The sequence below is a fragment of the Genypterus blacodes genome, unplaced genomic scaffold (genome assembly GCF_046128005.1).
Source record: "Genypterus blacodes isolate CSIRO-AG114 ecotype Tasmania unplaced genomic scaffold, CSIRO-AGI_Gbla_v1 ptg000133l_1, whole genome shotgun sequence".
Lineage (NCBI taxonomy): Eukaryota > Metazoa > Chordata > Actinopteri > Ophidiiformes > Ophidiidae > Genypterus > Genypterus blacodes.
This window is the reverse complement of record NW_027466935.1, coordinates 5,966,188-5,993,101: the sequence shown is the minus strand read 5'-3', so window position 1 is coordinate 5,993,101 and position 26,914 is coordinate 5,966,188. Positions and strand designations below refer to the sequence as shown.

The 26,914-nt window shown below is 42.6% G+C and overlaps 3 protein-coding genes across 3 annotated transcripts; 2 read left to right on the top strand and 1 right to left on the bottom strand.

Annotated features, from left to right (window-relative positions):
- Window positions 1-280: 280 nt before the first annotated feature.
- Window positions 281-12,243, bottom strand: cfap44 (cilia and flagella associated protein 44). The gene is made up of 34 exons (XM_076164053.1): window positions 12,085-12,243; window positions 11,691-11,832; window positions 11,374-11,536; window positions 11,123-11,225; window positions 10,832-11,048; window positions 10,599-10,713; window positions 10,302-10,466; window positions 9,977-10,129; window positions 9,828-9,875; window positions 9,434-9,533; window positions 9,214-9,308; window positions 8,871-9,080; window positions 8,577-8,687; window positions 8,310-8,462; window positions 7,989-8,204; window positions 7,733-7,875; window positions 7,356-7,635; window positions 6,806-6,861; window positions 6,425-6,587; window positions 6,099-6,229; window positions 5,782-5,981; window positions 5,362-5,503; window positions 5,043-5,220; window positions 4,610-4,851; window positions 3,808-4,078; window positions 3,523-3,726; window positions 3,179-3,374; window positions 2,899-3,030; window positions 2,669-2,799; window positions 2,455-2,571; window positions 2,120-2,321; window positions 1,813-1,973; window positions 1,597-1,731; window positions 281-1,354 (listed from the first exon to the last, which is right to left on the bottom strand). The coding sequence occupies exons 1-34, from the start codon at window positions 12,125-12,127 to the stop codon at window positions 1,076-1,078; spliced, it is 5,397 nt and encodes a 1,798-aa protein (XP_076020168.1). The 5' UTR covers window positions 12,128-12,243; the 3' UTR covers window positions 281-1,075.
- A 284-nt stretch (window positions 12,244-12,527) lies between these two features.
- Window positions 12,528-18,619, top strand: pum3 (pumilio RNA-binding family member 3). Its single transcript, XM_076164266.1, has 18 exons — window positions 12,528-12,599; window positions 13,324-13,403; window positions 13,488-13,679; window positions 13,902-14,085; window positions 14,377-14,452; window positions 14,580-14,673; window positions 14,965-15,031; window positions 15,141-15,315; window positions 15,474-15,577; window positions 15,751-15,829; window positions 15,925-16,023; window positions 16,159-16,212; window positions 16,304-16,384; window positions 16,542-16,684; window positions 16,775-16,997; window positions 17,169-17,256; window positions 17,678-17,768; window positions 17,979-18,619. The coding sequence occupies exons 2-18, from the start codon at window positions 13,337-13,339 to the stop codon at window positions 18,106-18,108; spliced, it is 1,947 nt and encodes a 648-aa protein (XP_076020381.1). The 5' UTR covers window positions 12,528-12,599; window positions 13,324-13,336; the 3' UTR covers window positions 18,109-18,619.
- A 5,944-nt stretch (window positions 18,620-24,563) lies between these two features.
- LOC143011429 (C-type isolectin Sp-CL4-like) lies at window positions 24,564-26,887 on the top strand. The gene is made up of 6 exons (XM_076164313.1): window positions 24,564-24,589; window positions 25,336-25,432; window positions 25,510-25,646; window positions 25,771-25,902; window positions 26,046-26,163; window positions 26,753-26,887. The coding sequence occupies exons 2-6, from the start codon at window positions 25,372-25,374 to the stop codon at window positions 26,818-26,820; spliced, it is 516 nt and encodes a 171-aa protein (XP_076020428.1). The 5' UTR covers window positions 24,564-24,589; window positions 25,336-25,371; the 3' UTR covers window positions 26,821-26,887.
- Window positions 26,888-26,914: the final 27 nt, after the last annotated feature.

Sequence of the window (26,914 nt, the reverse complement as noted above, 5' to 3'; positions counted from 1 at the left end):
CCAAAAATCATTTTCTGAGGAGAGTGTGCTCCTGTCTCTGTATATTCACCTGTCACCTTGAGACGAGGCTACCTCAAACACTCCATCCTCGCTCCCAGAGTATATATAAACGGTGTTATTTAACCCCACCTGCAGGCCAGCATGTGGAACTAATGCAGATTTGACATGGAGAGAGCAACCCAAACCTGATCACTGTGACAATACATGAATTTACCGATTATACAAAGTTGTTCAATTGAAAAGCTTTCAAAAGTGATTTAACTCAAATACTGCCATCATTTTCTACCACAAACACTAGTGCAGGATTCAGATTTTGAAAGTTTAGAGCGATTGAAGAGACGGTTTGTATGCTATAAGAAGCGGTGTAGAAGAAATACACAAATACTTAAATAAAATAGTAAAATATTCACATTCAAGAAAGAAAACTTCAAGAATCGTGAAGTCAAAGTAAAAACGTATTAACAAACAAGTAAAACATACATAAATATTTACTTAGTGTGTGGTAAGAAAAAAAAAATCACAATTTAGTTTAACCTTCACTGCATTTTGAGGATTTTCGAGACTTGCGTTAAGAAGAAAAGAAATGAAGGACAGATGGACTGATGGAAGACAGAATAAAAAGGAAAGAAAGTTTGATCCATGTATTTACAGTACATTCAAATACTCACAGTGAAAAATGAATCAAGAGTTGAAAAACATCCACACTCCCAAAGTACTTCAGTGACACCAAGAGGCTGCATACAGTGCTGCATATGACTGTTCAGATGTTTCTTTCTGATCTTACTTGTTTCATTATTGTCATTGTATTGTATTCATTCATTTATTTATTTATTTATTATATTTGAATCCCCCAAAATAAGCAAAAACATAATAGTGTACAAACTCATCAGGCTCAGGCACCCTGGCAGGAGGTTAGAGAGAACAGAGAGGAGGAGCAGGCTTTAAGGCCTCCTCTCCAGGTGGAGTCAATCCTGCTAATTGCCTCTGATGCCTGCCAGAAAGCAGCTACCTGAATGGGGAGGAGCAGAGAGAGAAAGACACAACCGGACAAACCTAGTTGAGACCTAGACCTAATTTAATTTGGTCCCTGGCTGCTGGTTGAGAACTGTACTTTATGCTGGCTGGATGGATGCCCTGGATTGTCAGTGTGGTTTACACAGGTGGGTGTGGGCAGGGGGACAAATGGGGGCAACAGGGCCTGGCCGAGGGACAGGATGTGACCTCCTTTACGGGACAGGAAGCTGATTTCTGTCTTGAGGACCTCAGCTTGCTGGGCCTGCGTTTTCACAAAATCTAAAAGCTTCTGAATGTCCTCTTGGTCCACCAGCTTTCTGCTATCCTGAAACTGTCTGCCCTGAAAACACACACACACACACACACACACACACACACACACACACACACACACACACACACACACACACAGTTTACAAATTTAAGACAGATGCACACAAACCATCATTCATGTTTATCAGAAATAAAAACTAATGCTCTACACTACACCAATGATCACAAAACATGAACTAAGTGTGAAGCAATTTGGGTAGCAAATTGCAAAAAATAAAGCATTTCACAAAAAGCATGCACACAAATTACAATTTTCCTCTGCCTCGCTTGAATTTTATCCTCCAGTTTTTTCTTCTGGATGATGAAGTTGGTCATGCAGAGGAGAAGCTCGGTGTTACACCTGGTCACCTCCAACAGAGCCTGACGAGCCTCTGCTACCTTCATCTGAAGAGAGAGAGAGAGAGTTTGCTAAACTCTACCTTAACTGGGAGAGACAAACGCACAAGTCAGCACAACAGAAGTTACCTCCCACAGTTGGAACTCTTTATCATAGGCAGCTTCCCTTAGGACAACATCCTGTTTGAGTTCCTCCAGTGTTCTGTTTCCTGAAAGTGTCTGCAGAGCCTCCAGATCCACCAGCTGCCCAAACCTCAACATCATCACCTGGTTGCAGTTCTCCCGCAACACTACACAAACACACAGACACATACAAGGTACACAGTCAGGTAGGATCTAGCAGAAGAACATAAGAACAGCCTTAACAAGGGATCAGAAAATCAAATAAAAAGATTGTTCAAGGTTGACTCTCTTTGATGTTTCCTTGTGGCCTTACCTTGGATGTTGTCCTTCATGTCCTTGTGGTCATGGCGAACCTGGACATGCTGCTGACGAGCCTGACAGTAAAGATCTCTCTGCTGGCTCTTCTCAATTTGCAGTTCTTTGATTCTCTCCTGCAGCCGGTTTAGTTCTGTCCAGTCCAGCACCAAAGCTGAACTCAGGTCCTTTGGCACAGAGCCGTTTGTTAAAAACTCAATCTGGTGGAGAGGGGGGGGAGATAGGATAGAGAAGCAGAGGGTTTAAAGGGGACGACAGAGGGGAACAAGGAGCTCAACTCGGAGCTCAAATCGTATATTTAAATGGGAGGTGGGGGTGGGCGCTGCTAATAACCTGATGCAGTCTGAGAGGAACCACCACATCCAGTTCATTCATTTTCTGCTGTTTCTCCTTGTTGATTAACTCTAGGTCGCTCTCTGCTGCTTTCCGGCTGCTCTGCACTACTTTTTCCTGCAGTCATGGGAAAAAAAGCTACGTGATAACAAACAGGGAACACACACAAACACACACACAGGGGAGATGTAGAGATTGAAATATGGTGTTTGACCGTCTTGATGAGAGCGTCACGATCTTTCGTCAGTACTTCAGCACACTTCCTTTCCTCCACCAGCTGTTCTTCTAGGTCCAATCTATGTTCACGAAACTGCAATATGTTCTCAAACAACTCTGGATTGCACTCTGACACACACACACACACACATAGGATTGATGAGATCTTGGAAAATTGTGCTCTATGGTTTGAGTATTTCTCTACCGCTCACACTGTGTACTATTCACCTGGAGGACAAATGCTATCATCCAAAGGTTTCCCTCCATTTTCTGAGATGCTGTCGTCATCTTCATCATCATCAATGTTATCAACATCCCAATCATCACTGTCAGAGTCTTCATCGCTGTCTTTCTGTTCTCCTGAAAAACATTCAGATCACATAAACATCCAGATCTGTCTCTCTCTCTCTCTCTCTCTCTCTCTCTCTCTCTCTCTCTCTCTCTCTCTCTCTCTCTCCTCTCTCTCTCTCTCTCTCACACACACACACACACACACACACACACCTACCTTCCATTGCAGTCTGCTCTTTCTTCTTCACACGTTTGATCTTCTTCTTAAAGACTCTGGTCAGCAAGTCGGCAAACTTGTTGTTGTCGCCCAGCAAGGCCCTGAAGGAAGCCATCAGAGATTTCTCTTGCTCCTGCAATCTGACTATTTCTCTCTGCTTCACTTCTAGCTGTCCGTTATATGTCTCTGTCTTACACTGGGAAAGGGCAGAAGAGAACATAATCAATTCAACAACAATACATCTGTGGATCTTAGTATGGGAGGATCCATTAATATCATGATTATTAACATTCAAAAAGTGGCTCATCAACCTGTGAATGCCCAAAAAACCAACAGAATTGTACCATGACGTTGTTCTCCTCCTCCATGCGTTCATTTAACTTCTCCTGCAGGCTCTCCTCTGTCTTCTCAAAGTCCTTGATGAGGAGCAACTCCTCCACCAATGTGAGGTGTCGGAGATCGGCCAGTTTCAGTTGACCATCCATCTGCAGCTTCTCGTGACGCAGCAAGAGGAGCTTGGAATCGAACCTCAGCACGGCTGCTTCCATCTGCATCAAATCATATTTTACATCAGCTCCAACCATTGTCATTATAAGATGATGATCACAGATTTGTCAATGATACAAGACCTGTTCAAGCAGCCAGCCCTCCTCATGCAGCAGTCTGATCTCCTTCTCCTTCCAGACCTCCTCCTCAAAGTTGGTTAATTTTTCTATTTCCTCCTCCTCTGTGTCTCCTTCTCTGGCAGCTGAAGAGTCGAGTGCCTCCTCTTCTCGTCTCTCCTGAACCTCCTCGGCTTCTCTTCCCCTTTTCTCCTCTTCTCCTACCATCTCTTTCTCCAACTGCTCCAACAGAGTCATCGCTACATCCTGGTCCTCCTGCATCTTCACAGCTGTAACTCTGTGTTCCAGTTATGTTTGGAATTGGGGAATTAAAATTGATCAAGTCTATGTATGCATTTACCTTAAAGAACAAAAGCAGTATTACCATGTTTCTGATGACACTCCTTATGATCAGTAACACTCATGGACCTACTCCAGGGGCCTGTACTACGAAAGAGGCTCGACATGTCTAGGACTAGGAGCAAACACAGGAATACACCTAGCTCTAAAAGTTAAAAGTTTGATAATGTACTTATCCAAATCGGTACAAACGCTATTAGATTGAGACGATCCAAGATCACCAAATTGAACTTGGCTAGAGTTTGTGACCTTGCTGAAAATATGAGCCTGCATCGAGTGATCCTTCCATCTATCCTGCTTAGGGTACTGATGAGAGATGAGAGAAGGTTTTCAACCGCTGGCTTAATCGAGCTTCGTAGTACAGGCCCCTGGTGAGTCATGAGTTATTGCCTACAGTAGGTTTCAAACCTGATTTGTTATCGTCACTCTTGGGACCTAGTCTCAGTGACTTCATCTAAAGCTACTGTACCTGTTGTTCTTCAGATCTCGGTATCGTTCCAGGGTGGTGCGGCTGTACTGTAGCCTCCGCTCTGGAGTTTCCTCAGGCAACATGGTGGGCAGGGTGGGTGTGGGATGATGAAAATGGGATGCCAAGTGACGTTGAACTCTCTGGAGTCGCTGAGCTTGAGCATGCACCTCAGACACAAGACGAACCTTGGTGTCCCGCAATGCCAGGATCTGCTCATTCATCGCAGTCTTCTTCTCATGGATCTGAATGGACAGACTAGCATTTATGAAATCACTGCCACATGATGCTCTCAAATTATGGCAGAAAATAATAATATCAAAACTGACAGATTCTCTATTTTTTCCAATTAAAAACTTATGTAAATCTAATGATTTGTATTTTAAGATATATGACTTCAAAATAACAGAGGTGTATTTTTTAAAAAGATGTTTGCCTTTTCCTCCAGGGCTGACAGCTCTGCTCTCTTCTTCTCTGCATTCATCCTCAGGTGTTTTGGTGCTGTGAAGTCTTTGGCTGACTTCAGTTTTAAGTCTCCAATGTTCTCTGAGGCATCGCTGATGGCTTTGACATCCTGTGGGTCCTCACTGTTCTCAACTGGCTTTTCTGTAAAACTGAGACACAGCTAAAATGGGTTAAAAGATCTATAGACCTGCACCTTAATGATAACCTTTTTGTGCAATCCCTTCATATGGAATCAGCTTTAATATTTCCCAAGTTGACTTCTTAATGAGCACGAAACATGTAGTACTCACAGCTGGGCCCACTCTCTCTTCCTTTTCTCTATTTTGACTCGTGCTTGCTCAGCCTTCTCTGCAGCTTTACGGAGCCTTTCAATCTGCCAATCTGCCAGCTTTATGGCTCCTGCACGAGCTGGTGGTGGTATCGGGACTTCTTCTACAGCAAAATGACAAACATGGAGTAAGTATTTTTAGGCTCATCTAAGAATGCTTAGACACATAAACAGTGCACATTGAGTCAGATATGCATTTCATATTTGACTCAATGGCCGTTTCGAGTCCCCTGTGGACCAAGCGTGGACTGGCAGCTGGCAGCTTGAGTTGCCTGTGTGCCTCCAGGGCACTGCCGAAGTGCCCTTGAGGAAGGCACTGAACCCCCAACCTGGCTACAGTATGTAAATAAAGTTGATATGAATTGAATAAACAGGTTTTTACCTTGTATTTTGCTGTTTTCATTTAAAGGTTCAGCTCTGTATTTCTTGTGCTCCAGATGTGCAGCTGGTGCAGGAGCACTGTTTTGGCCCTGCTGTGCGGGTGAGTGTGAACGCTCAGTGAACGCCTGCAGATGATAGGTGGTGACCCTGTGATCGCTGCGGATGGCGACCACAGTGACAGAGCCAGATGTCAGAAAGTACCTGAACCGAAAAAAGTAAAAACATTAAAAGGGAGTTTGATGAGTCCCATCAAATAAAAAACAGGCAAAAAATTGTGTTTAAACCAGATGTAAGACTGAAGACAGTAAACATCCTTACTGGTCCTGGAGTTGTCTCAGGGCGATGCAGCAGCGCTCCTCCTCCCAGGCCAACTCGTTCCTCACCTCCTTCGCTCGCTGAGCCTTCACCTTCTCTGCCTGCTCACCAAACTGCTGGTCCAGCTGCAGCTCCTACATATACAGAAGCCACACAGACACACACACACAAACACATAGTCTGTCCATCAATGTCATGTTTCTGTCCATCAGTTTGTCTTTCCATTCATGCTCCTCATATGACACACCCTTACATTCCATGAAGATGAAATGTGTGTGTGTGTGTGTGTGTGTGCGTGTGTGTGTGTGTGTGTGTGTGTGTATGTGTACCGCTGGTTGGAGGCAAACATGCTCTGGCAGACTCTGGTTCTTGTCCAGCACTTCCTTAAACCTTTTCTGGAGCTCAGTCAACCTCTTTCGCCTGGCTGCCACCTTCGTCTCAGCCTCACGCCGCATTTGATCCTTTTCCAGTTTCTGCTTTGCCATCTCGATGCTAAAGGGAGGCAGAGCAAAGGAGGAGTAAAAGAGAACTCTGTAGGTCAGAAGTTGTTGAAATCCTCATTTATCCTGGTAAGAATCCATAAATTGAGTGTTCTGTAAAAAAATATGTATCGTGTTCGTATTGCATCTCTTACTGAATCTAATTTGAGGAATAATACATACTTTCACAAAGTGAACTAGATAAGCACAGTCAGGAAGAGAACCTCTCACCTGTAGGCTGCTGAATCCTCAATGTCCTGAGCAACATTCTCAGTGTCAAGCCCAACCTGTCAGAATAACAACCAGCTGTAGTGACACAAGGACATAAGGACATCATTTACCTAAATATAACAATAACCAGTGTTAGTGTATGCTTGCAGTTAAACATGAACATGTTCCCTTTAAGAGACTGTAGGGTAGCAGTAACACCATTTTTTGTATTTAAGGGGTATTTGTGGCGACCATAAGGCAAATACTTCCGACTCAATGATGCGACAACCCCACAGCACTACCCAGTCCTACACATCCAGGACTTTTCTGCTGACCTGGTGGGCAGTCATATTTTACCAAGGTGGATCTCATTCCACACACCGGAGGTCCCCAAGATAGCGCGTCCCAGCACAGATCTTTCAATCAGCAGCTCATGGACACCGTGCTGAAAGACCTGCCGTTCCTGTTTGTGTATCTGGATGACATTCTCATTGCAAGCTCCTCCAGACTCCAAACTTCCAAATGCACATTAAACCTTAATATAATGAAGACTCAATAAATATTAACTGACCCTAGGTGAGGGCACTTTGGCCTTTTTTGCCTGCAGAGCTTTCTGAAGCTCCTCTGGAGGAATCAGGCAGAGGGAGAAGATGTTCCCATCATCTCCTGCTGTCAGTACAAATTGGTCATCATGGCTACATCGGATGTGCCGCAGGTGTCCATACTGGTTGTCATGGAGGCTCAGAGCCCAGTAGGCCTCCATGGACGTGAGGCTGTCGTCATGAGACAACAGAGGATAAACCCTGATGGACCCTGAGTGCATGCCACAAAGTATCATCTTCCTGTTAGAGCTAGGAGACAAACAGAGGCCGGATGAGATAAACAAGTTCCACCTCATGTTAACTCAAAGCTACACAAGCAGAATCAGAACAAAACAGGGTCAACTACCTGAAGGTAACAGAGCATATGGGGTCATCGTCAGCGTTGTGGACAGGCAAGAATTCAAACGGCTCATCCTGACGCTGATCTGGATCCTCATCCTGCTTCTCTGAGAACTTACAGTGGTACAAGTAACCTGCGTCAAAGCCTCCCTGGAAGACAGGGAGGGAGGAGATCATTTAGCGTCAAAACAGAAATCTACCCTGCCTCCGTTATGTTACATTCTGTGTGTGTGTGTGTGTGTGTGTGTGTGTATACAGTATACCATGGTGAGCCAGAACTGGTCAGACAGTGAATAGAAGCCACAGTAAAGAGGGCTTGGAGGATCAGGGATGTAGATCGGAGGTAACGTTTGATCCTCCTCTTCCTCCACCAACATCTCACTGTCTTCCCACTGCTCCTTCCTTGGTTTCACCTGCTCTTCCTCCTCTCTCTTCTTCTTTCCCTTTGCAGCTTGAAGTCTTGCAATTTCCCAATCTCTCTGCAGCCCACACAACACAAATCAAATCAAACATTAAAGAGAGAGACAGGCAAAAGGAGAGACAGGCATAAGATGTAGATATGGAAGTGTAGTATATAAGATGACCTTGATACGAGATTTGATGCTCCTGAATCTGAAGTATCTGCAGGTCAGTCCAGACAGATGGTAGGTGTTATTCAGGTTCTGGGCCTCCGGGTCAGGACTCTGTACCTCAATCACATGGCCACTCTGACACAGGATGAGCAATGTGTTTTCATTCTAAGTAAAAACAGGAAAGAAATCTGTTTAATCATTGAGTACATGAACTTGGATTTTGGAGTAAATGGAACATTCTTATTATTAACAACAGAAAACCTCAGTGATGTAACCTACATGGGAATGAGGCGACCACTCAAGGCCTTGCACCGGCCCGGGAACTTGGATAAAACCAATGGGGTTGTATTTCTCTCCGACAGTGAAGAAGAACACAGTGCAGTCTGAGCTCTGGTTAAATAGATGAAGGTGAGAGGTAAGAAAACTGATGCTTGGTACAAAATCAACGTCTAAATTCAACTTTAATGTTCTGCCCTGCAAATGATGTTCCAGTGAATGCATCAAGTACAACAAAATCTAAAAGCTAATGTAGGAAGTGGTGTGATTTATTGTGTTATACTGAAAGCTGCTTACTCCTGTGGCTAAGATCTCTCCATTGCGTTCATATGCAATAGCAGTCACAGGTGCATTGTGAGGTTTGAAGGCTTGTTTGAGGTTCAGTTCAGCATCTCCTTTGTGGCTTCGCCAAGTGACAGCATGCAGACTCTTAGGGTTGTAGAGCTCCAGTAGGCGGATCACCCCATCCTCAAAGCCAGTTACAAGCAAACCTCCAGTCTGGCTCACCTGCATAGAGGACAAAGTCAATGATAATAGAGACTCATCATCATACAAGACAGGTGTCCGTGACAACCAGTCTAGATCACTGCTAAGGGAAAAATACTGCCTAAAACCTTGTGATACAACGAGGCATACATACCAGAGATGGAGCCCAGCAGAGAACAGTTCCCCCCTTTGTGAAACGGCTGCTTGTCAGTTCTCTTTTAGCCACAAAGTCAAAAACTTTGACCAAGCCTGGAGAACAGGAGCAGAGGGATTGTCTGTGTTCATGGGCGATTACAATCCAAAAACAATGGTCAAACCACTGGTTGATTAATTCCTTCAGCACTAGTGTGTAGGGAGTAACACATCTCACTCACGGTCCAGAGCAGTCGTGGCCATCAGGTGGCTTTTTCTGGATACATCCATGCCCTGGATGGGCCCAGCGTGGAAAGAGAACAGGCACTCTGGATCAGGAGTCTGCACACACAGGATACAGGATAAAGGCATGATAATATGCTGGGTTTCCATTTGTTGATTTGCCTGTTTGTGTCTTATTGTCTCTCATTCACACCATTGAGTCTCACTGGATTACTAATCACATCTCACCATCAAGAATCATCTACACCTACTGAATGCTGGCTCTCACTCCTTGCATCCTGCTCTTTGTTTGCCACAGTTTACCTGTGTTTATCCTTACCTATTCTTGCTCATATTCGTTGCTCATTAAATCCTATATTTTGCCAGTTTGTCAGTGTAAGGGAGGGAACTCACAGTGTTGGTGAAAGACAGATCCAGTTTCCAAATGCTCCCACTGCAATCCTACAGGGACACAACACATACAGTAAGCATTTTGGCATGACTGATATCAGCCCAGCCAAGACTTTAGACACAGGATATTTGTGTGACCGTTGCCCTCTGACCTGAGCAAACCAGAGGAATGAGTCAGGCAAGGAGCTCTTCACCACGGAGCAGAGGCTGGCGTGTGCGATCACCATCTCATTCATGGGCTCCATCTCAAACATTCCGCTGTCACTTTTGCAGTCTGCAGTGTCAATGCTCTCAAAGTCCCAGCCCTGAGGGGAGACCAGACATTTAAAAAGGCAAATCTCAAAATCACAGCTGCGACTCAATTCAGGGGCTGCAGACTCCTCTGATGTCTGCATCTGTAGACCAGTCAATCGCGATCTACAACAGCATTCCGTGACCATTAGCCCACTGACAAGAAGAGGTTCACAGGCATCTCACCCGGACTGCTCCATCTGACCCAATAGTCATCAGCTGTCCCTCCTCCAGGGTGAAGGGCCGGGCTGTTCCAGCATGGCAGGTCCTGCCCCCCTTACGACAGATCTCCACCTTGATCAGATCACCTTCCCACAACAGCAAATTCCCCCAATCTGTGCCAGACACCACCTGACAGGAGGAGACAGGGGGGAGATGGGAGGAGACGGGAGGAGACGGGAGGAGACAGGAGGAGGCGACGATCACACCGAGTCTGATCATTTTGACCTGTGTACAAACCAGACATAATAGCATAATACAAACCTTTCCATCAGGTAGTTCCACATAACCTTCAATATCTGTCACTGCAGTCTTCCCAAAACGTCCCAGAAGCCCTTGCAATTTCAGACCAGTGAATGAGTTGGCCATTTGCCAGAACCTAGAAAGAAGGGAAGCAAAAACACAGTATTATAAAAATGTATTTGTCTCATTTTGTAGCTCTAACAGTCAAACCAGACGAGTAACTGATTCAGCTGGGGATCGAATATGGCCCTTACTTGATATGACCAGATCCTGATGTAGTGAGCTGTCCTGGGATGTGTGGGGAGAAGGTGACTCTGTAAACCTCCTGAGAAATGGCCTTACAGCTCAGCTTCACCTCCTCTTGCCTCCAGTCCCACAGCGACAACATGAAGTCCGGTGCAGAGCCCACACTGGCCAGCAGCTTCCCATCACGGCTGAAATCCACAAAGCTGTAAGCCAACTTTGCACCGCCTGCAGACACATATGTTAAAACACACCCACACAAATAGGACGATGCAGTAAAGCACATCTTTATCCACACGTACCGTCAAGGATGCGGTGTGGTCTTAGTGAGGGAAATTCATAAACAATGATGTTGGGCCGGTTTCCCTTCTCTGCTACAGCAAAGTACTCCCGACTAGGATGTACCTGTGCTCTCACACACACAGACACAGACAATGTTAAAGATTTGTAAATATGAAATCATATGAATCAATACCAGAGCAGAAGCAGATTCCACATTACGCAGCCTCTTAGCTTTTCTCTTAAATGACATGTAGTGTAATAGTCATTTTACCGCGACTGAGCCAATTCCTCCCCCACTACAGGATCGAAGATATCGTTGCTGTTTGGTAGGAACATCCAGCAGGACCAGAAGGTTTCCAGCGATGAGGCTCAGAGTTCTGTCATCGAACACCTGGAGGTTCGCTCTGCGCCCACTGTCATAACCAAATGAGTGACTTCATAGAAGAAAGGTTAAGGAACCATAGAAGCCATAAGTGATAGTAATTCCATATGAGGAATGTCATTTGTTTATTCCTGGGTCAATAACCACAGTAATACCCATTGCACTCCTTTTTTGAGGGTGTTAAATCAAATGTGAAGGAAGGATACGAGAGGTACAGGAGGTTTTCGGGGATTTGAGAGTCTGCAGTGATGTACGGTCTCGACTGAAGCTCCTCATACGTGTAGTACATGTGTCCAGGAGGCTCCTTGTCCGGTTCCTGTTGCATCACTGGCTGATCAATATTTGACACTATGAGAGAAAATACGTCATACAGCAGTTACCAGAGATAACGTTCATTTGTGGAGAACGGAAGAGGAAAAAATTTCTGAAGCTACGGACGCAAATCAGCTTCAGGGAGCAAACTGACGGTACATCAAAGCGATACCTAAATTAAATCTAGTCAGTTTGAGCGATGGCAAATCAAAATTAAATTGAATCAAATTGTTTTATGTGTTTAAACAATTCATACATGATCTTCGTGGTATGTTTAAAGTACGCTACCTTCTAAAAGTGTCTCAGAGCATTTCCTACTCGCTGTGTCCATTTTAGTTTGGCCGTGTTGCTAGGAAACCCGAATGCCATGCCATTCAACAACATTAGCAGAGGTGCTGGGTAATGTAGTTGAACTTTCTTTCCTATTCTGTATATGCAAACAAAACTGTAAAACTGTAATATTGTATTGCAGAAAATATTTGTAAATAAAATATTAGTCCTACTTAGTCCTCAAAATTCTACTTCGGAAATTTCATTCAATCATTTATTCAGTTGCATTCCACATAGACAAAACGCGTTGTTAAGTAGATAATGTATGCCATTTTCCGTGCGACCCACAACTTCTCAGGAGTTTCTCGACCTTTACTTTTAACTTTTAAAACATTTCCAGCTTCTTTCCGGTGTCGCAACAACAAGGTTTTACGGCAGGGGAGAGTCAACTGTGATTGGACGTTTACCGCCGTAAATCGCTTTGTTACAGAACACATGGGAAGAAGTTGTACAAACGTGTATTCATCTTAAGCGTAAGATCTCTTTAAAGTATCTTCACGGATGTTATTAGAATCCACAGAGTTGCGTTTTTTATTGAAAATCTTTCAAGCATTCTTGACCTGAATTGTTGTTTAGACCGTCAGCGTGTATATTTTGCACGCGTGTGTACGTATGTTAACTTACGACCTCAAAAATAAATATTCTACATTTAAAAAGTCCACGTAAATGTAACGAGTTGCTGTTATGAAGAGAAAATATGCTTTAACGTATATAAACTGTGATGTACGCACTTATGAGGTAGAATAATAACGTTAGTAGAGGTAAACAACAGAGGTAAACATTTGTATATAAATGAAGTAACTGTATGGTTAAACATCAGAATTTATCTTCTCGTCCAATACAGTTTACCGCAAAGCAGCTTGTGAATAAAGGTTCAGTAAAGCTGTCTGCTGCTAATGTGACAGTTGGTGTATTACAGGGTGCCTTGTGTTGGTAGTTAAGTTATGTGCAACAGACGACAGCGGACTGATTTAACAATATTAACTAAAAAAAGACAAACGCTTACATTTAAGAATGCTCAAATAATATATAGCGGCATTAACAGTGCACAACAGATATTAGTTGAGGAGTATTCCCTGCTATGTAAATCTTGTGTCCCCTTCAGATGTTAGTGGATACAAAAGAGATGGGTGAAGGTCTGTAATCTTTGGGAAACTATTTAGGTAATCACATCCTTCATTGTCTGTTTCTCCTCAGTGTGCACATTAGGATGGAGGCTAAACCCAGAAAACCTTTTTCCCCAAGAAGTGGAAAGAAGCCGACACACAAAGGAAAAGGTCCACGTTTAACCTTTCACCCGCACTTGAATGAACTCTCCCTTATGTTTACGTTCCTCTAATGCTGTTTCTCACTCTGTGCAGACTCGATAGGGAACAAACCAGGTGGGAAGAAGCCCTTCAAACCTTTTAACAGAGCACGGGGAGCAACCGGAGATGGAGGAAAGACGGAGCAGAAATTTAAAAGTTTCTCTAAAGGAGGACAGGGGCCTATGAAGAGGAAAGCGCCGACAGGGTGGGGAGGAGGAAAGAAAGGCAAAGAGGAGGAAGGTGAAGGTGAGAGACCATCAGTTTTAGCCTCTCTCACACCGGACAGTATGGATCCGGAATGAAAATCTGAAATTTACTCCTTTACTTAAGTTGTGTGTGTGTGTTGTCTCTCTCTCTCTCTGTTTCTCTCTCTGTTTCTCTCTCTGTTTCTCTCTCTCTCTCTCTCTCTCTCTCTCTCTCTCTCTCTCTCTCTCTCTCTCTCTCTCTCTCTCTCTCTCTCTCTCTCAGGTTCAGGCCAAAAGAAAATGAAGATGGCTGAGTTTAAACAGAAGAAGCCGCCGACAAAGGAGGAGCTGAAGCAGAACAGACAGCAGAGGAAGAAGGATCTGAAGAAGAATCGGCAGCAGGCAGAGAGGAAGGACATGTTTGAGATCATATGTCAATCCAAACGAGTGTGGGGAGAGCTCAGGAGGTACACACACTCACTCACTCACTCATGTTTCTCTGTTAAAAAAAGAAAAACGGATTAAATCTTAACAATTTATAATCAAAGTGATGTTTAGCAAAGTATACAATAGAAGTCCATTCAAAGACCTATGGACTCCAATGACACTCATGATGTACTTTAACAGCAATTTTAAACAACAACAACAACAATGTCAGCATTGTAGTTTTTGACCTGTGTAGCTGCTTTTGTGTTGTTATTCTATGATGATAAAAATGATCTGTGTGTGTGTGTGTGTGTGTGTGTGTGTGTGAACAGGAAAAACTGTGACACCAGTGTGAAGAAGAAACTGATGAAAGATCTTCACGATTTGATCCGTGGGAAAGTCAAACAGGTTTGTCTCGTACCGTATCATCACAAACCCGGGGAACACAAAATGGACCTTCGGTGATTTTCTTTTGTGGCTCTCCGGGCATGAATTGTCTTTGTGTCTTCAAATAACAACATCCTCTTGCCTCTAGATGGCGTTTGCCCATGACTCAGTCAGAGTGCTGCAGTGTTTTATCCAGTTTGGCGACGGCGAGCAGAGACAGGCGGTGTTTGGCGAACTTAAAGGTGAGCGCCTGTTTTTTCCCTTCATTTTCCTCATTCTGATGTCTGTCCCGGTTCACTTCCGGCTCCTTGCATTGTTTGCTCCTGCCATCAGTGTGTGAATGTCAGGTCATTGTGAAGCGTTTTGGAAATTTAAATGGGCATTACAGCTCTGGCAGGGAAAAAAAACGAAGACGCTTGTTTTCCAGAATTGTGAAAGACAGATTGAATCTTATCATTTAGTGATTTCTTCATGTGGAACATAAACATTGAACATGTGACTTTACTCTTTATATTTTGGCGTCTGTGTTGCAGATGACATCATTGGTCTGTGCAAGTCTCAGTACGGCAGACATGTGGTGAAGAAGCTGCTGATGTATGGGTGAGTAAGCTCGGCCTGAATTGCGGCGCACACGCATGACAGAACTAGTGTTAGCAATGAACTGTCTGTCAACTGAACTTCTCTTCGTTCTCTCTCTCTCTCTCAACAGGAACAAGGAGCTGGTGGCAGGTCTGATCCCAGCGTTCAAAGGTCAGGTACGGCCGTTGCTTCGCCACGCCGCCGCCTCGGGCATTGTAGAATACGCTTACAATGACAAAGCCGTGCTGGCACAAAGGCTGATGCTGACTGAAGAGCTGTACGGGACCACATTCACTGTCTGCAAGGTAAACACAGATACCTCACACACGCCATCGATGGCTCCTTGTTGTGAAACAGGGAAGTTCCAGAAATGGGTGGTGCAGTGTGGAAGTCAACTTTCCTCCCTCCCTCCCTCCCTCCCTCCCTCCCTCCCTCCCGCCTCCATCTCGTCTCTTTTGTGCAGTCGACAGTGTGCAATACCCTAGAGAAGGTTCTGGAGATGAACCCCGACAAACGGCCCAACATCATCGACGAGATGAAGCAGATTCTCACCCCGATGGCACAGAAGTAAGAGTGATGCACCAGAGAACACACAGACATTGCAGCCAGAAGTGCTCATAACTATGAAACACATAAGAGAAAACGTTTTGATTGTAGCAGAGAAAATGAAAGAAGGTGTCCGAAGTCAGAAAGTGTCTAAGGAAGGAAAACTGAACTCGACCTTGTTTGTTGTGTTTCAGGGAGCAGGTCATCAAACACTCGCTGGTTCACAAAGTGTTTCTGGACTTCTTCTTGTTTGCGCTGGACAAACAGAAAACGGTATGTGTGTGTCTGTGTCTGTCTATGTCTGTCTGTGTGTGTCTGTCTGTGTCTGTCTGTCTACTGAACTCCTTTTGTTTTGGTGATGTGCGCAGGAAATGATCGAGTCCATCAGAGAGTCTGTGGTGTACATGGCACACACGCACGACGGAGCGCGTGTAGCGATGAACTGTCTGTGGCACGGGACAGCAAAGGCATGCACACACACACACACACACACACACACACACACACACACACACACACACACACACACACACACACACACAGAGGCTGCATTGGAAATACCCGTATTTTCTTTCTAATCAACATGTTTTATCTGATTTCAGGACAGAAAGGTCATCATCAAAACCATGAAGACGTACATGGTGAAGTTTGCCACTGTGAGTTCATTTCAATTGTTTCTGTTCACTCACTTGTCGAGTAATGATTGCATTTTTGAAAGACTTCCTAATGTTGGATTTTTGGCCACAGGGGGAGTTTGGGCACTTGGTTCTTCTCGCCATTATGGACTGCGTGGACGACACCAAGCTGGTTAAACAGGCCGTGTTATCGGTGAGTTACTAACTACAAATACAAGCTAAATACTACTACAAAATAAAAGCTGTATATTGATCACATACCATTAATAGACTATGATTGAGATCCCCTGAAATTGTGCAGTGTTACAATGATCTAATCTGTCATCTCCACCTGTTCCCGGCCTCCTCAGGAGATCCTACTGTCTCTGGAGGAGGTGATCAGTAACAAATACGGTAAGAAGGTTCTGCTGTACCTGCTGAGTCCCAGAGATCCGGCTCACCTGCTGCCTGAGATCATCAAGGTGCTGGAGCAAGGAGACGGCAACGCACACAGGTATGCACATCACGTGTTCTTCACATCCAAGACAGATACGTCCCAAAGTTAGGCAGTCGGATGTTCACGTCGCCGTCCTTGTCTCCTCAGTAAAAAAGACATGGCAGTGAGGAGGAAGGAGCTGCTTGAGGTCGTCTCTCCACCGCTGCTAGACTATCTGCGTGACAATGCAGCCACCATGGTGATGGACAAGGCCACCAGCGTCACCGTCAGCGACATCCTGGCCTCGGCCTGCGGAGACCTCCGACCCGCCATGACGGCCGTTGCTCAGCTGGCCAATCACGAGCTGTTGCCAGGCGGGATTGATGGACAGGTGGGCTTGCAGTTTTTTCTTCACTTTGATTAATAACACAAGTGATTTGGACATTTTGACAGACCTGTAAGTCACTAAAGAAGTTGTCGACAGTTTTTGAGACCTCGTTTGTGGTTAATATGGAAGAAATTCATCTGAAAATCATTATTTGAATTGTGTTTTTCTTTGTAGCTGCATATGGCCGAACATCCGGCTGGACATTTGGTGCTGAAGTGGCTCATAGAGCAGGACCTCACCCTGACAGAGGCTGGGAAAGAAGGTGACACACACACACACACACACACACACACACACACACACACACACACACAGTTGCATTTGCCTTTTATGTTTGCAAAAGTTAAAAAGTAAAATTTCCACATTTAAAATGCTTAATTATTGCCTAAATTAAAACAAAAACTTTATTGTTTTTGTGATTTGAGATTCAAGCTTCAGTTCAATATTCACCATCTAATGGATTTAACCATGGGATGGTATGGAATTTATTTAGTGCCAGATCTAAATAATGAGGGTTTATGCTTCAAATATGAAAATCAAAAATGTGAATGAATGATGTGAAAAGAGTGATAGATTTTCATAATGATAACTTTGTTGTGCTCCTCCTTGTAAACAGGATTTACTGTAAAAAAAAATATCTGACTACTTCTCTCTGTTTCTGTTCCCTTCGTTCGGCCTCTCAGTGCAGTTTAGCAGAATCCTGGTGGACACTGTGGGGATGGACGTCCTGAAAACCTGGGCCAAAGTCAACAGAGGGGCCATGGTGCTCTGCTGGTCAGTACACGGCACGCTCCATAAAAATACTCGCTCAGTCATCCAAGATGTGTTCTACATTAAAAGCGACTAACCAACCAATCTGAGGATATTGCCTCACTGACGATTGACCTTTTACTGTCAAAGCTTGACTCCCAAAGACATTTACAGCTTTGCCCGAATACAGAAGAGAGCCTCACTAACATTTTTTGTTCAATGTGTTTTGTGCAGTTTGCTGAACAGTTGTAACAAAGATGTGGCTGCGGAGGTGAAGGCAGCGCTCAAGTCCTTCATGCCCGAGCTCAAGAGCCTCAGCAACAACAAAGGAGCGGAAATTCTGCTGGAGAACCTGAACAAGTAGAGACACTGAAACGGTCTGTTGTCCATGTCGGCTTGACCAACGATCACGTCCAACTCTGCAACACAGCAAGATTTGTACATGGATTTGTCAACTCCTTTTTTTTTTAAGATATTCGATTGCAAGCTGCTGTCCACTCTACATGTGTGTTTATTCCGAGTAAAATGACAACTGAACTCCCTCGGTAGCAGTGGATCTCTCGCAGGAGTTAAAAACATTTTTGACACAGTAATTTGTACAAATTATCAACAATGTGCTAGATTAATTTCCAGATGCAGTGTTTAAAGGAAGACGTTTTTATGACTTTTGTCAGTAATACTGTGGTAAAGCAGTAGCAGTACATCTACGCTGAACTCCAATAATATTGCTTGTTCCTGGTCCAGGTTCCAGCTCTTTGATTTGGAGTTAATTCACCCTCTTAAAACAAATTCACAGACAGAAGCACAGGCAGTGTTATTTCCTGGTTAGCAATGGATTTGTGTTTATTTAAGGGATTAAAATAATATAAACCACCGTTCTTGTTTCAAACTTGTTTCACTGTCCAAATATCCGACAAGATTCCCCAACAAATTCTGCACTAGTAGGTCGTAGTAGTCGACTACACTGTGAGCCCGAAATAAGTCCAGAAAGGTCAAAACTCTGAGTATGGCTATGGCCTCGACTTGAAGCTGCTTATCAAGCATTGTTGGCATCCCACACATTCAATTATTATTTTCAAATATATATTGGATATGTTAACCTCAGAGTGAAACTATATTCTCCTCTCCTTCAAAGTTATCAGAGTTCATATGCTTGCCTGATGATCATTGATCATTGTTTAAGAGTTACTTTTCTTTATGTGACGCATAAACAAAAAGATTGAAGCCTTAGCAGCAAAAACATCTTACTTTGTCTTAAGCAACACTAAATAAACGTCTTTCTGATTTCTCCTAAACAGCGAGAGAGAAAGAGGACTTACCACAGTCGATGACTTTCTTCTTCCTCCACCTGTGTCTTAGATGATCCTCTGTCACACTTTTATACTAACCTGGAGCCCTGAGGGATATTTAAGTTAGTTGTGTAACTCTTTCTTTGAACAAACTAAAACCTGTCTCACCACTCACTCTGGGAATAAAGTCATGATTTCATTAGCATCAGACTTAAAGGAGGAGACAAATTAATGTTGATAGTTAGAAAGTGTCAAAATGTGTCTTTCAGTGCGGCGTGTGTGTGTTCTGGGGGTATTGAACAGCAATCCTGGGAGAGCGTTTGTGGTGTAGACTATACTGTGAAGATGATTAGTACTTTAGTTAAACATCTCTAAAGATCACTTGATGCATATGGAGACGAAGCAATGGTGACTGGAGCTAGTGACTTGTACAGTGGGGTGAATAATAACCTTGGTTTCTGTAGACCTAGTTTTTGACCTTGACCTCCATCTTTTCCCTAGACCAGTGGTTCTCAAACTTTTTACATCAGGTACCACCTCAGAAAATATTTGGCTCTCCAAGTACGACCACTATGGCCGATGTTAAAATACAGTAGTGTAGGCCTACCCTATTCAGCTGCTTTGCAAAATTAGATTAGATTCAACTTTATTGTCATTGAGCAAAGTACAGGTACAAGGCAATGAAATGCAGTTAGCATCCAACCAGAAGTGTAAAAATGTACTACAATATATACAGAATAAACTATAATGCAAGCAGGAAGCAAATGTATTCCTCATAAGAATATTATTTATTTTGACCTTTGTCAGTCACAGCCACATTGTACAAATTGGTACTGGAACTCTCTCATATGAACAACTCTCCTATATGGGGCAGTCCCTCTTACACCCACAGCATGTTCACAAACACACACACACACACACACACACACACACACGCGTGCGCCGGTGCCGACTCCAGAGTGTGGGGCGGGGGGCGGGGGGCTGGAGTGTGTGCTGCTGTCCGTGATTTTCACGGGCAAGTGTGCCAGCACCGGGATGTTCAAGCTAAACTTACTTAAGGTTGCATTTACGATATTTTTATTGATTCGTACGCGTACCATTACAGGGAGCCCGCGTACCACCACAGTTTGAGAACCACTGCCCTGGACCTTTTTGTACCATTGCCTTATTCTCTGACTTCCCCATGTTGGCTAGCTCACTGACTCTAACACATTCCTTGTAGTTGCTAACTTACAAAGTTTCAAATGATGATTAAAAGGTGAAGATCTAGTCTTATCGTTAGTTGCATAAGGCTATATAATGCTTCCCTGAGCCCTCTAGGATAGATTGGATTAGATCAGGGGTGCCCAATATGTCGATCGCGATCGACCGGTCGATAGGTAAAGGTAATGTGGGTTGATCGCATGGCATTAGCCAATCGTTAAAAGTTAGCTGACACTGGCAAGTGTGCCGGCAACGGCACTGGCATCGTACTGCAGTACTTACCGGCACCAGGAAGTTGCCGGTAAGTACTGCTGTACCACCGGCCACTTGACCTTCACTCACAGTATCGCGCAATTGGCGGTGCCGGGGCTGCCACACTCGGCGGCACACTCGGTGTAAAAGTGTGGGCAGCCCTGGATTAGATGAATGTGATGAGACTTGCTTTTGCATTTGAACAGAAAGACTACACAACTTTTTTTCTATCAATGCCTTTCAAACCCACTGACAAGTTGTGAATTACAGACAATACATCACTTATTGAGGAACATAACAACTTCAACTTCAGAAACAATATGTATTCCCACACCCTGTTCCAAATACGAGAGAGAGAGAGAGAGAGAGAGAGAACAATGCCTTAAGTCTTAGCATTTATTCCTTCATTCAGAATGTGTTTAATCAAGTCGTCAAAATTATGCTCACTCTTTGCTAAGACAACACAGTTTGTTGCATAAGGCTATGTAAATCCTTCCCTGAGTCCTCTAGGATAGATTGGATTAGATTAATGTGGTGAGACTTGTTTTTGTATTTGCACAGAAAGACTAGACAACTTTTTTTAAACAATAAATGCCTTTCAAGCCCACTGACAAGCTGTGCATTACAGACAATACATCACTTATTGAGGAACATAAAAACTTCAAAAACAATATGCAATCCCAAGCCCTGTCCCAAATACATGAGAGAGAGAGAGAGAGAGAGAGAGAGAGAGGAGAGAGAGAGAGAGAGAGAGAGAGAGAGAGAGAGAGAGAGAGAGAGAGAGAGAGAACAATGCCTTAAGTCTGTTTGCATTTATTCCTTCATTCAGGATGTGTTTAATTAGATGTTCAACAGTGAGCTCACTCTTTGCTCAGGCAACACACGGCCAACCACTTACTTTCATATTGGCTTTTAATTCAAGTCACCTTATTATTATTAATTATACAAAATTATGCTTATTTATATAGCATATGTGTCATTTATATGGTTGAGCTTCCATTTTCCCCTCACTCGTGAACAGAGGCGGACAGTAACGGAGTACATTTACTTGAGTACTGTACTTAAGTACACTTTTAAGGGATCTTACTTTACTCAAGTATCATGTTGGGGGAGTACTTATGACTTTTACTCAAGTACATTTTAAAGGCAAATATCGTACTTTTTACTCAAGTACATTTCTATCCATAACCACAAGTACTCGTTACTTTTTCTAAAAAAAATTAAAATAAAAAAGCGGGGAAACCCTGTGGATTCAGTATTTGGTTGTTTCCTTCTCAAACGTGATTGCATTGTACAGGTGCCACTGACAGGGACAGCCTCAGCAATCCGGAGAATGTCAGAAAAAATGACAGGGACTTTTACCTTCTGTAAAACGGTTCAGAAAAACGACCTCAGATAATACTAGTCCCGAGCGAATAAGACCCTGTAAAAACGTAAGTAGGTAGTACGCCATGTCCTGTTTAAACGTAGTTTTCACTGTTTCTTGTGCATGGAGGCACTTAAAATCGAAGTGTTCTGGACATACGAACACCGATAAAAAAAGAAAGTCAAACTTATCAGAAGCCGAGACTTTACCACCACTGTTGATGGGTAATATTTGTCTTCATTTATTATTATCAACTTGTCACACATAGGCTTAGGAAAACTGTGTGTGTGTGTGTGTGTGCGCGTGCTTTGTTACACATACACACAAATTAGCTGCATTTTCTTTTTTCTTCTTGCATATAAACCCATTCATTCAAGCACAGTTTTTTTTTATAATTTGTTACATTCTTCAAGGTATTAACATTAAAGATTCCATAAAAACTCCATCCGGGAGGTTTCTATAGGTAAAGGTAAGCACTGTGGCAGTAATAATACAATATTTAGAAAATGTACTCTTGGTACTTGAGTACTTTTAAAAACAAGTACTTCAGTACTTTTACTTAAGTAAACATCTGACTGCAGTACTTTTACTTGTACTTGAGTAAAATTTAACAAGCGGTATCTGTACTTTTACTTAAGTAATGAAGCTGTGTACTCTGTCCGCCTCTGCTCGTGAACAAGATCCTGAGATACTGGATCTCCTTCACTTGAGGCAGCAACTTACTCCCAACCTGCAGGAAGCATTCCACCGTTTTCCGGCACAGCACCATGGTCTTTGATTCGGAGGCCTAGTCAAAGTAAAACTTAATTCCGATTGAGATACAGTGGCATGACCTTAGACTGGCCGTTCATGCTCGAAAACCCTCCAATGTGGCTGAATTGAAACAATTCTACAAATCCAAATTCCCCCCCCAGCCATGTGAAAGACTCATTGCCAGTTATCGCAAACGCTTGATTGCAGTTGTTGCCGCCAAGGGTGGCGGAACCAGTTATTAGTTTTAGGGGTCAATTGCTTTTTCACATAAGGCCAAGTTGGTTTGGATAGCTCTTTTGCCCCTTAATAAATGAAATCATCATTCAAAAACTGCATTTTGTATTCACTCAGGTTATCTTTGTCTGATATTAATATTTGTTTGATGAACTGACAAAAAAGCTAAATCTGAAGAAATCTTGTAAGGGGACAAACACTTTTTCCCTGTGAACTCGCTAAATCCTGTTTTTCAGTACACGGCATCTCTGCTGACATTGTATTGACTTAACATTGACCTCATTAACTTAACAAACAGTATGGGTTGACTGATCAAAATGTCTGCAAACAGACTTGAGGCATTGCTGTCTCTCTCTCTTTGTCAATACAACGTTTGAAATTTGGAAACAGGGTGATGGAGCATAAGATGAAGCCATGTGAGAATAATCAAAATTGACAAGGATGACGGGGCTCTATAATAGACAAAAAACATGTAATGCTGTATAACTTGCAAATTGGGAGGCTCCTATCTAAATAAACTATATCAACGCATGTGATCATTAGATGGAAAACAATTGGCATAGGCCACGCCTTTCCCTGCCAATTGCTTTTTGCACAAATTTGCAAAAACAGGACTTGTCCTTTTTCGACCTAAATCCTGGCTTTTTGACCTCGAGACATGTAATGTTGTCAACGATTCTTTGGAATGTCCTGTTGAAAAATTATCCCAAAAAGTTTTTGAATTATGATGTCATATGCTAGCTATGTAGAAGCAAACTTTTGTGGTAAGATATAAATACATTTATAGATATTATATAAAAAATGTTCAATGATTTTTTTCCACATCATTCCTCAAATGGTTCTTTGAAGAATTAGAGTTCATTTGAAATATGATTGGTCCATATAAATATTTGAGTTTTTTATATGAATCTTTGTAATGTTCTAATTTTGTGTTTTTGAAGTTGTTCCTCAATAAGTGATATATTGTCTGTAATTCACAACTTGTCAACAGGTTTGAAAGGCATCTTTGCTTTTAAAAAAAGTTCTGTAGTCTTTCTGTGCAAATACAAAAACAAGTCTCACCACATTCATCTAATCCAGTCTATCCTAGAGGACTCAGGGAAGCATTTTTATAGCCTTATGCAGCAAACGATAAGACTATATGTTCACTTTTTAATCATCATTTGAAACTTTGTAAATTAGCAACTACAAGGAATATGTTAGAGTCAGTGAGCTAGCCAAAATGGGGAAGTCAGAAAATAAGGCAATGGTACAAAAAGGTCTAGGGAAAAGATGGAGGTCCAGGTAAAAAACTAGGTCTACACACAGAAACCAAGGTTATTATTCACCACCTGTAAAACCCCACTGTACAAGTCACTAGCTCCAGTCACCATTGCTTCGTCTCCATATGCATCAAGTGATCTTTAGAGATGTTTAACTAAAGTACTAATCATCTTCACAGTATAGTCTACACCACAAACGCTCTCCCAGGATTGCTGTTCAATACCCCCAGAACACACACACGCCGCACTGAAAGACACATTTTGACACTTTCTAACTATCAACATTAATTTGTCTCCTCCTTTAAGTCTGATGCTAATGAAATCATGACTTTATTCCCAGAGTGAGTGGTGAGACAGGTTTTAGTTTGTTCAAAGAAAGAGTTACACAACTAACTTAAATATCCCTCAGGGCTCCAGGTTAGTATAAAAGTGTGACAGAGGATCATCTAAGACACAGGTGGAGGAAGAAGAAAGTCATCGACTGTGGTAAGTCCTCTTTCTCTCTCGCTGTTTAGGAGAAATCAGAAAGACGTTTATTTAGTGTTGCTTAAGACAAAGTAAGATGTTTTTGCTGCTAAGGCTTCAATCTTTTTGTTTATGCGTCACATAAAGAAAAGTAACTCTTAAACAATGATCAATGATCATCAGGCAAGCATATGAACTCTGATAACTTTGAAGGAGAGCGGAATATAGTTTCACTCTGAGGTTAACACCTTGTATATTCAATGTTAGGCTTTTTTATACGGCTGAAGAAACATAAGAAAATAGATCTCCAACATGGAAATACTCAAATCAAGCAAGATAACCTGGAATTGTACTGTAAATGAGTAAATGTACACTATAAACACTTCTGTTTTCTTTGTTTATAATCTTCATTTAGCCAAAGTTGTAATGCAAAGAGGCAAAAACAGACTGTTTACATTGAAATCTGACTGCATAATGCTGACACATGAGCTACAAAACCCTACAATTACATCCAACATTAAATCCAAAAATGCTACTTTACATCACAATCATTCATCTGGCAATAGTTCTCAGAGTTCAGGGTGACATCTTCATACTCTTTCTCTTATTGCTCTGAAAGTTTTGTCCCAGTAAATGTTTGGGAGGACTAAATGCAGCAGCTCAAAAGGGCACTTAAGTAAATCCAAACACTTTTTTTATGGCATATTAAATGGTGGATGGAGTTTGGCTGTTGTTGCTAACAGAGATGAACTGTGTGATGTTTCCAGTTGTGTCTTTCTGAGAGAGTCAGTGAAACCAGAGCCATGCGTCTTGCCGTGTTGACTGGCATTCTTATTCTGGTGGTAGTGCAGTACGCCGGAGTCGGTAAGAACCATACAGTCACACATACAGCAGAATGAAAGCAGGAACCCAAAACTGACAAACTTGTTTCTACACCACAGGAAATGCACACAAGATTATAAGGATCTGCAATCGCCATTATCCAGTGACACCATGTAGAGAACACGGATGGTACCGCTTGCATTCCCACCGCTGTATAAGGGTGTTCAGACAAGAGAAAACCTTTGAGGATGCTTATGTAATAGAAACCTACTCTCACATCAGATTATCATATTACTACTGTGAAACTTTGAATATCACTTCATCGTGTTCAGACAGCCATGTTGATGAAGAGTAATTGTGTTTCTTACTGTCAATTTCAGTGGGCCTGTAGACACAATCACGCCCAACTGGTATCAATTCACAACCAAAACGATTATGATAAAGTGCTGTGCTTGATGATCAGGGACTCCCCCCGCAAGTACCACTACTGGATTGGGGCAAAGAGGAGACCAGTAAGTGGCAAACTCATCAGATTAATCAGAATACAGCAGTGGATGTGTAAGAAATTTGGATGACCATTAGAAAATTGCTCACTATATCAGCTATGTTAAACAATCAATACATTAACATTCTAAACTCACTGCTTGCTCTGAAGGGTAACTGGAGAAAGTGGAGGTGGCAAGATAGAAAAATGATGACGTTCCATAGATGGGCAAGACACCAGCCAGACAACTGGGGGGGCGGCGAGAGCTGCTTGGAAATGAATTATGGATGTAAGTCACCAGAAAACATACAAGAGGAGTGAAATTTCCTAGCAGAGGATGAGGAAGGGGAAGATGATTAAAGGAGTTTCTGGATATAATGTAAACCTCATAATTCTGAGATCTCAAAGGTGATGAGCTTCAAAGGCCAATTTCGATTTGATTTTGTTTGACCAGACCATCAACTACTCGTTTTGTCTGAAAAGACATTAAAGAAAATGAGACTTGGTGGGAGGAAATTCCTCCAAAGATATTCCTTGAGAGACTTCACCCCCACAGAAAATCTAATCCTAAAAAACGCTCGAGTCTTTGAAACTCCTCTTGAGTTGATTGTGTTGTTATCGTTTGTTTCAGAGTTTCACAAAGACTTTTTCCAAACAACCAAATCGAAACCATTTTTTTTTTTTTGGGAGTTTAAGGCAGAAATGTTCAGATTTTCACAAGATAAACTTTGACACCCTGTCTAATCATGGATTTTATAGGCATCAAGGAACAAATTAAAATCAAACTCAGTGAAACATTATTTTAGGAAAATGTTCCAAAGGAAATATGACTTTCTACGATTGTAACATTCCTGAATGTGATGTGTTCTGTTTTCCAGATTGGGGAAGATGGAATGACGAAAGATGTGGCAGTAGGAGGCGCTTTGTGTGTTCCAAGAAGATGTAAACGTCATCACAATGTCCACGTTGTAATTCAGTGTTGACATGATAATGACAAGCAATAAAGCTTCAGCATCAGCAAACATGTTCTCTGTTCTTTT

What these genes read in the sequence shown, in the direction of transcription:
- cfap44 (XM_076164053.1), bottom strand. Translation starts at nt 12,127, where the DNA reads ATGGACACAGCGAGTAGGAAATGCTCTGAGACACTTTTAGAAG. An exon ending in TGAAAACAGCAAAATACAAG is followed by an intron (nt 5,504 to 5,781) that starts GTAAAAACCTGT and finishes ATTTTGCTGTAG; the next exon opens with AAGAAGTCCCGATACCACCA. An exon ending in TGATAGCATTTGTCCTCCAG is followed by an intron (nt 2,800 to 2,898) that starts GTGAATAGTACA and finishes TGTGTGTGTCAG; the next exon opens with AGTGCAATCCAGAGTTGTTT.
- pum3 (XM_076164266.1), top strand. Translation starts at nt 13,337, where the DNA reads ATGGAGGCTAAACCCAGAAAACCTTTTTCCCCAAGAAGTGGAAAGAAG. An exon ending in TGTGGCACGGGACAGCAAAG is followed by an intron (nt 16,024 to 16,158) that starts GCATGCACACAC and finishes ATCTGATTTCAG; the next exon opens with GACAGAAAGGTCATCATCAA. An exon ending in TTAAACAGGCCGTGTTATCG is followed by an intron (nt 16,385 to 16,541) that starts GTGAGTTACTAA and finishes CGGCCTCCTCAG; the next exon opens with GAGATCCTACTGTCTCTGGA.
- LOC143011429 (XM_076164313.1), top strand. Translation starts at nt 25,372, where the DNA reads ATGCGTCTTGCCGTGTTGACTGGCATTCTTATTCTGGTGGTAGTGCAG. An exon ending in AGTGCAGTACGCCGGAGTCG is followed by an intron (nt 25,433 to 25,509) that starts GTAAGAACCATA and finishes TCTACACCACAG; the next exon opens with GAAATGCACACAAGATTATA. An exon ending in AAACCTTTGAGGATGCTTAT is followed by an intron (nt 25,647 to 25,770) that starts GTAATAGAAACC and finishes TGTCAATTTCAG; the next exon opens with TGGGCCTGTAGACACAATCA.